The 8,106-nt window shown below is 38.3% G+C and overlaps 1 protein-coding gene across 6 annotated transcripts in view; it reads left to right on the forward strand.

Moving 5' to 3' along the window:
* Positions 1-7,873, forward strand: part of PROX1 (prospero homeobox 1) — a 52,201-nt gene extending 44,328 nt beyond the window's left edge. For 5 of the 6 annotated variants that reach the window (XM_053209719.1, XM_027074450.2, XM_027074451.2 and 2 more), the window contains one exon: positions 2,201-7,873. In XM_053209719.1, the coding sequence (XP_053065694.1) occupies positions 2,201-2,389 (189 nt within the window). In that variant the 3' untranslated portion in view covers positions 2,390-7,873. The remainder of the gene's footprint in view (positions 1-2,200) is intronic. The other variant, XM_015062888.3, reaches the window with a different exon arrangement.
* The last annotated feature ends 233 nt before the right edge of the window (positions 7,874-8,106 follow it).

Below are 8,106 nucleotides of genomic sequence, written 5' to 3' on the forward strand. Positions count from 1 at the left end.
CTTCATCTGTAAAGGACATACCCACTGTCCTTTACAGCTCTCATGCTATGCTGAGTCTCCCAAGTGTTGGAGGAACATAGATCTTTGTCATGCCTCTGTTGCCAATGGCCGGGAAAACCACGCTTCTTGAAATGTTTATTTTAATAAATGCCTATGATTATGTTTCTGTAGCATTTGGCTAACAGCTCCCAAACCAAGTAGTTAGAGTGTGTAGTTGTACTGCCTCGCCTTTCTCCAGCCAGATTCCCTCCCTCAGAAATGCCCATCTGATAAAATGTGAAGGATTATCTTTGAGGGAAGAGAGGAGAGTACTCCAAAAGGCTGCTTAATGACTTTTTATTTAGTGCGAGGTGAGTTGGAGAGCTAATCTCTCCTCCAGGCTCTTCCTGTTCCACAAATACAAATGTATCTTCGAGGGTTTTGGGGAGAAATCGCCAACGTTCTCTAGAAAATCCAGATGAATTCTCATCGGGGAATGGCCATTGGGGTGTATGAGTTTGCCCATCCATGGAGCACAGGGCGGTATTTGGATGATCTGGGGGAGCTATGTCCTGAGAAACTGGCCAGTGTGTATGTCTTTGGAAGGGCATACTCAAAATTTTCACTTTTTCTAGACTCTGATAGACCCCAGATGGGGTCCCTTCTTTTTCTGGGGAATTACTAGTTTTCTTTACAGAAGACGAGTGACTGACCACTGGAAGGAGTGAACTTCTTTGTCCAATTTTAAATGTATCAAACGGGGATGCCTGGTGATCATTTTAGTTATCTTTAATAGTTACTCTCATTTTAAAATGGTCTATTGTACAAATTGAGAAAAGGTGGGGAGGAAGAGATCATATATGTTCAACATGACACTACCTCCCTTGGACTTTGGTTAAGAGGCATACGTGAACTGAGATGAAAATCTTTCACTTCTTACGTATGTGTGGACAGACTTGTCCACACATACAACTACAGTGCATTTACTTCCTCATATGTCTGCTCTTGCTATTAAATAAAACATTACTAACGTATAAGTACCCCCACTAAAAGAAATCTACTGAGCGTCAGTGTGTACTTGGAAAATTATGAGTTCACCGAATGGTTCTGCAAATCCTTTATCTTGGTGTGGATGCTTTACCTTGAGTAACTGACAAAGAATACTAAGTACATCAATAGCTACCGTTTTCTTGGACAAGAGGTCAGACTATTAAATAAACAATTAAGAACACGGGGGCACACACCCATGCACATTTCTATTAAGTTACTCTGGAAGAAAAGGATAAACAAATAGGGGTTCTGAAAAGAACATTTGGAGAATGTTTATCTTAGAGTATAAGGGCTTTGAAAAATTACCTTGATCTCTCTGAGCCTCAGTTTTCTCCACTGTAAAAAAAGAGGATAATGACACCTTATAGAGATGTTGGGAGAATTGAATGGCATCATTCACAGTCTGTACACAACACAGCGCCTGACACGTAATGAGCACCCCAAAAATGTTAGCTTTCGTTACTATTATCAGCTGCATAAATCACTGTTGTGGGACAATTCTAGTCTCAAAGTAAAGTACTTTCTGATGTAGAATTTTAGGAGTCACTAAAACTTTGTATTTGGAGATTCAGCGTTAGTGTCATTATCTCATTCCTTTCTGTATGCAGAGTACTTTGTGATGCATATTACTCTCATATCCAATTTAGCAGGTGAGTCAATAACCCTCCACTTATGCAGGAAACAAATTCTAGGTTTTCTTCCTTTATGGGGGGGGGGGGTTCGTTTCTATCAAAGGCCAATTATGTCTTACCCTGCTTTTGGGAACACGTTTTGTTTTCATAACGGGAATCAAAGAGAAATAGGATTGAAGTTCTGAAAGATTAGCTGGAAACTTGCACCTGGAATACACCTGTTTACGAAGTGGGGAATCCCAACAGTGCGTGTCCCCTTTTCTCACCCAGATATTCAGAAGGGGACCCTAGTTTTTCAGTATGTCTGCGTGGATCCTTTGCATGAGTCCCTTTCTAAAACTTCGCAAAGCTGTCAACCCCACATTACAATGCTACTATATATAACAAATTTACATAAGAGAATAGAGGCCGGCCATTTTTAGCAAATGCAGGTGCCGTGTAAGCCCCTTCCTGAAAGAAAGAACTTAGCTCAGTTTCCTTTGAAGAACTGGAGACTTGAAACTGAAAACTTTATTAATGCCATTGTCTCCTTGTATCAGCAGGTTCCAGAGAGATTCCTGGAAGTTGCGCAGATCACATTACGAGAGTTTTTCAATGCCATTATCGCAGGCAAAGATGTTGATCCTTCCTGGAAGAAGGCCATATACAAGGTCATCTGCAAGCTGGATAGTGAAGTCCCCGAGATTTTCAAATCCCCGAACTGCCTACAAGAGCTGCTTCATGAGTAGAAATTTCAACAACTCTTTTCGAATGTATGAATAGTAGCAGTCCCCTTTGGATGTCCACGTTGTACGTGTCTAGATTTTGATTTCATATATATGTGTATGGGAGGCATGGATGTGTTATGAAATCAGCTGGTAATTCCCCCTTATCATCTTTCGCTCATTTCCTTTCGTTTTCCATCGCAAGGGGATGGTTATTTTTCCTTCTGTCTTTAGTTTACTTTTGCCCAAAGCCCTTAACATTTGGAGACTTAAAAATAGGGTTAATTTTCAGGGAAAAAGAATGTTGATGTGTGTAAAATCTATATTAGCAAGGAAAGGCATTTCAAAGGTGCCTCTGCTTGATTGATGGTTTATCGCAAATGGCAGTTGGTGGAGGGAGGCCCGTGACACAGGACCGCTCTCCAAACGGTGGGGTGTCTCTTGTTTTTACTGCTAAGAAGGCCAGAAAACTCAACGAGACCACTACATAAACTTAAATATTTTGTTTGGTTGGAACTCCGTACGTAGCTTTTTATCACACGTTGAAAAACAATGCCAGTGGCAGGTAAACAGCTCACTTTTCAAAAGTTACCCCGAAAGGCCAAATTTCAAAAAGAAAAATAATCACTATCAAGCTTTTCCAAGGAAAAGTGGCAAAGAGCCCAAGCTAGGGCCAGTTTCTTACGGAGGCAAAGCAGTTTTACACAAAACTGACTCTTTCATAATGAGACTAGGAATTTGTACATGGTGTTCAAATTACCTCTCTAAATTTTACAGCAGGCTCTTCATCATCAGCGAGTATATGTCATTCTTCATAGAGAAAAAAAACCCTAGAGCATCATTTTCTATTGTCTTCAGATATTAAGAGGCGCATACGTTTCAAATGTACTCTTTGCTCAACTTCGTTGATGTGCTTCGAAGGATTATAATTTCTGCTGAATATTTGACACGCTTTTCAAGAAAACACTATTTTCTGAATACCTTTCTATAGTAAGGAATAAAGGACATCCCAAGTTGACCCGTACAATTCCTGCCTGCATTAGAACCTCGTTGGCTGACTTGATCTTCACCTCTGGAGAGGAGCACGTGTGAGAATGACCCATTTTCATATACAATTCCACAGTACCCTGATGGATATTCAGAGCGGTGACAGTCTAATTAAGTGTTTCTTCATTTTAGGTACAACATTTTAAAGCAACTGATAAAGTCTCTTCTAATTCAGAAGCTAGTACTGACCAAAATGTGCGAACAGTGTATGGATGGCATAGGAAGGTTTGGGGTTAACCCAAAAGACACAATTTCAGCATACATAAGAAAGCTAGCTGCTATTTTATGCTTTCTTCAATGGTTCTCCTCTTTTTCCTTTTTCGATTTTTTTCCAGTTTTTCAAAGGTGTACAGTGTCCCATGCTTGCTTTTAAAAAGTCGTATGGCATTCACGCTTGTTTTTTCAGATGGGTTTTGTGTACAGATGCAGTAAGAATTCCTTGTTCATCCTAACAGGCTTTTCTAAGCCCCCCTCCCCGCCCCCCCTCCGTAAGTCATTTGATACGCACTTAAAATGACACAGGAACAAACCTGGTATTTAGATTATAGAGAACACAAATACCATTTTTCCTTAATTTTTATAAAAACCACCTTTGACTTTGGAGAAATGCAGGTTGGCCCATGTGACTAACTAGCTGACCCAATCGCCACAATTTAACATCATTTATAAATTCTGCTGATGGACAGGAATGTATGGAGGCAATTATTGTCAGCACAAAGCCTTAAAACCTGCTGACTTTAAATTAAACGGCACAGTCCTATGATGCCCCTGCATCATTCAGGAGACTAACAGGCTCACACAGTGTGGACGGAGTGCAGCAAACACAGGCAGGAGCGCCCCTGGCTTCACTCTGCACCCCACAGCCAAATGCATCATCCGACTCGTGTCCCCCTACATAACGCACACAGAGCCATCAGATCCAATTTGTTCTTGTTCCGGCTTTGCCTGGGGGTGGAAAAAAAAAACGTGTTCGGATAATCATTACATTGGAATAAAATGCAAACCAAAAAAAAAAAGAAAGAAAGAAAGAAAGAAAGAAAATCGAATCGGCACAAAGTAGGGAAGCAATCTCAACTTGTGGTCACACTCTTTTGCCTTCCTTCATGTGAAAGAGTATGAATTCATTGTTCACGTCATTACACACCCGGGTCTTTGCTGTTCCATGTAATTCGTATCAACATTGTGTTGCCATTCGCAAGGTAGAAGGCAAAACTATAGGGTATTCACCTATGTAGACAGATTGCGAGTACCTTCTGATCTGGGGCAAATTCAGTATTGATTCCAGACTTATTTGGATCTTTCGTATTATTTTCCCCTGCCTTTCTAATTTAAATAGACAAATTAAGCAAAAGTGTGTGTTCACAACCAATGTTGATTGTGCTTATCTACGATAACATCCGCTCAATGTTCACTGAGGCGTAGAAATTATTTCAGAGTAGAAATTGCTTGAGGATAAACTCATCTCTCTGTTCTGAAAACAGAACTCGATCACTTCTGTTTTTAGGTGGTTTTTCCTCTTTTACGATCGTAAAATCTTGTGCCTCCCAGTGCATTGGAAAGTGACAAAAGCCTGTCTCTCAAAACTCCTATTGAACAATTTTGGGGTTTTTCTTTTCTGTTTTTGTTTTTGTTTGTTTGTTTGTTTTAAATCACCATCTTTCAAATCTCAGCTCAACTCTCACCAAGTGAAAAAAATTGGCTACTTGGGAGAAAGTTAACTTTCTACGAAGGTGGGAGGGTGAAGGATGAGGGACAGTTTACATAGGAAAAAAAGTCTAAAGTGCATGTTGAAATACCGCATTTCCAGTTATTTTCTGCTAACCCGAAATTATTTTTGCATATACACTTGAGGTTATAGTCTGTGCCTAGACCTAAAATGCACCAGCGGGGGGATTTTTAAAAATCCTTCAAAAATACCAGTTTTTTCCCACAAGTACAATTGTTCTTGTGCCTTCTGTGGCTTTGGATTTCATCTTTTTTGACTTTATTTCCAATTACTACAGCTGCAATAAACACTAGATTTTTTTTCTGGCTGTTTGACATAACGTTGATAGCTATGCATATTTTGTGTCTTTTTAAAACAAAGCGGGAGAATACGTTTTTGAAGAAGAGAATTTTTAGAACAGTTTGATACCGCAAATTATTTTTTCTTCAATTGTTTGAGCAGCATCCGAGTTTTGAAAATTCTTGTAGAAGCCAATTTTTTGTAACTGTGGTGCAAATCTTGTGTTTTCTTAGCCTAATGAAAAGTAGTATAGAAGCAATATTTCATACCATGTGCTATATATGTGTGTGCGGGTGGGTAAACGTAAACACACGCACACATATACACACATGTAAAAATATACATATATATATGCGTGTGAGGTGGAAAGCTTACCTTTTCCTATCTAGATTTAAGGACCTATTTTAGACATTTGTTACGTTTTGTGAAAAGAATGTTCTATTTGCAACAACAAAACATTTAATTCTTACTGTATCTCTGGCTGTTTAAGGAGGACGTTTCGCATTAAATGGTAAAACCACTTGGAACATGGTAGGATGTAGTCATTATTTAAGGAAACGTTCACCCACATATTCCTGAAGTTTGCTTTGTGCCTCCGAGTATTATTTAATTAAAGTGTTTTATGTTTGCAGAATCTTTGTTGCTGTGCTAGGGATGTGGGTGAATATCGTTTTTAAAAATTGTAAAAAACAACAAAAAAAGCAAAACAAAAACACTAAAGCAAGAGGGGAACTTTTATAAAGCAATGTAAATATTTAACCTCATGGCTGTGGTTACGTAAGACATGAGATTTTAATAAATAACTACATTCTCACAACATCTGTTGAATTTATTAGGAACACTACAGTGACTGTATAGACAGTTGAAAGCATTCTTGAAAATCCTGCTCTCTACTTTTAAAAGATAACAGTCTCTTTCATCAGATGTCAAGGGCAAGGGTAATGCAGTTTCTGTAAATTTATGAAATTTCTTTTTATGTACATGAAAACAGTAAGTAACCCCCAACACACACACACACACACACACACACACACACACACACACACACACAAGTTAATACTAAGTCAGAAAGCTGAAGATGTGGGGGCTTTAAAAATAGGCTGTCCCTCAGAAGCAATCATAAATTCATCAAAGAAAAAGTGGTTTACAGACTCCCTGAAAGCTGTACATGTGAGGACAGAGCAAAATCTCTTTGCCATGTATATTATAGAATATTCATTGGTGTGAATAGTACAAATGTTTCCTTCTGGTACAAAACTCTGTGTTTGCAAATTACAAGAAGCATTGTTTTCAAAAAGCTCCCCTTAAAAGAATGTAACTGATTTATATGAGTAAGCAGTTACTGTATTGCACTTAAATGTTATGTTGAAGGAAATGCAGTTTTGTTTTCTGTCGATCTGTTGGTTGTAAACCATCTTAAAAAACTAAAGCTAAAATGTTCATATTCAGAGCTGGGATCAAAACTGGCATTTAACCTTTGCATCTTCTTATAATTATCTTTCTAAGAATATAACAGGATCTGGAAGCCTCTGGACTTTGAGTCATTCAACGGAGCCCTCTCTCAAATCGGATACCCCCTAAAATGCACAAACGTGAGCGGAAAAGGCAAACAGACTGGCCCTCTTTTGTGAAAATGCATTCATTCTGTATTTTAAAAATATTTGAATCCTCTACGTGGGAGGAAAAGGCATTTTGAAATTGCATATTACCACTTCAAAATTAGAATTAGAACAACAACGTATTTGGGGTTGGTCTCAGAGCTACCTAGAAAAATCCAAGGTCATAGTTTCTCCCAATGTCGTCCCAGCCATTTTTCATATGTATATAGTATAAACCGTGACAAAACACTGCCTTTCTATTATTTAGCAATATGTTGTAAATAGCATTATTAAGCTCTTTTTTTTTGTAATAAAGACCCTTTGATTTGAATATAGTACAATAACTGAACTGATAAAGTCAATTTTTGATTTTTTTTTTTTTAGCTAGAGGCAATTTCAATTGTGGATTTTTGTTGTTGTCTGTTGTTCTGAAGACTTTGCATAATTTATTGGTTTAATTTATCCTAATTTATTTGATGAAGGTGTACAATTTTGTATTACCAAGGATGTACTGTAATATTAATTGATATGATAAAAAAATGAGACTCCCTGTCCATATTAAAAAGAAAATAAAAAGGTGCAGTAGACAATTGATTTTAAAGTAAAAGTACAAAAATTTAGTTTGGCAGCTACTAAATTTTAAAACAGAAAAAAGTTGTTGGGGGGTGGGTGGGTAGGGGGTTTTACTTTGTGTGTTTTAAGCTTTTGTATACTCTCCAAACTTTTACCTTTTGCTTTGTACCACTTAAAGGATACAGTAGTCCAATTGCCTTGTGTGCCTTTCATCTTCTCTTAAACTGAATGTATGTGCAGTATATATGCAAGCTTGTGCAAAATAAAATATACATTACAAGCTCAGTGCCGTTTGATTTTTTTTTAATTTTTTTTTTTTTTTTTTTTTTTTTTTGAGAGAGAGATTGACAGAGTGTGAGCAGGGGAGGGGCAGAGAGAGAGGGAGACGCAGAATCCAAAGCAGGCTCCAGGCTCTGAGCTGTCAGCACAGAACCTGATGCGGGGCTTGAACCCACAAACCACGAGATCGTGACCTGAGCCGAAGTCGGATGCTCAACCAACTGAGCCACCCAGGCACC

Source organism: Acinonyx jubatus, chromosome E4, assembly GCF_027475565.1.
Source record: "Acinonyx jubatus isolate Ajub_Pintada_27869175 chromosome E4, VMU_Ajub_asm_v1.0, whole genome shotgun sequence".
Lineage (NCBI taxonomy): Eukaryota > Metazoa > Chordata > Mammalia > Carnivora > Felidae > Acinonyx > Acinonyx jubatus.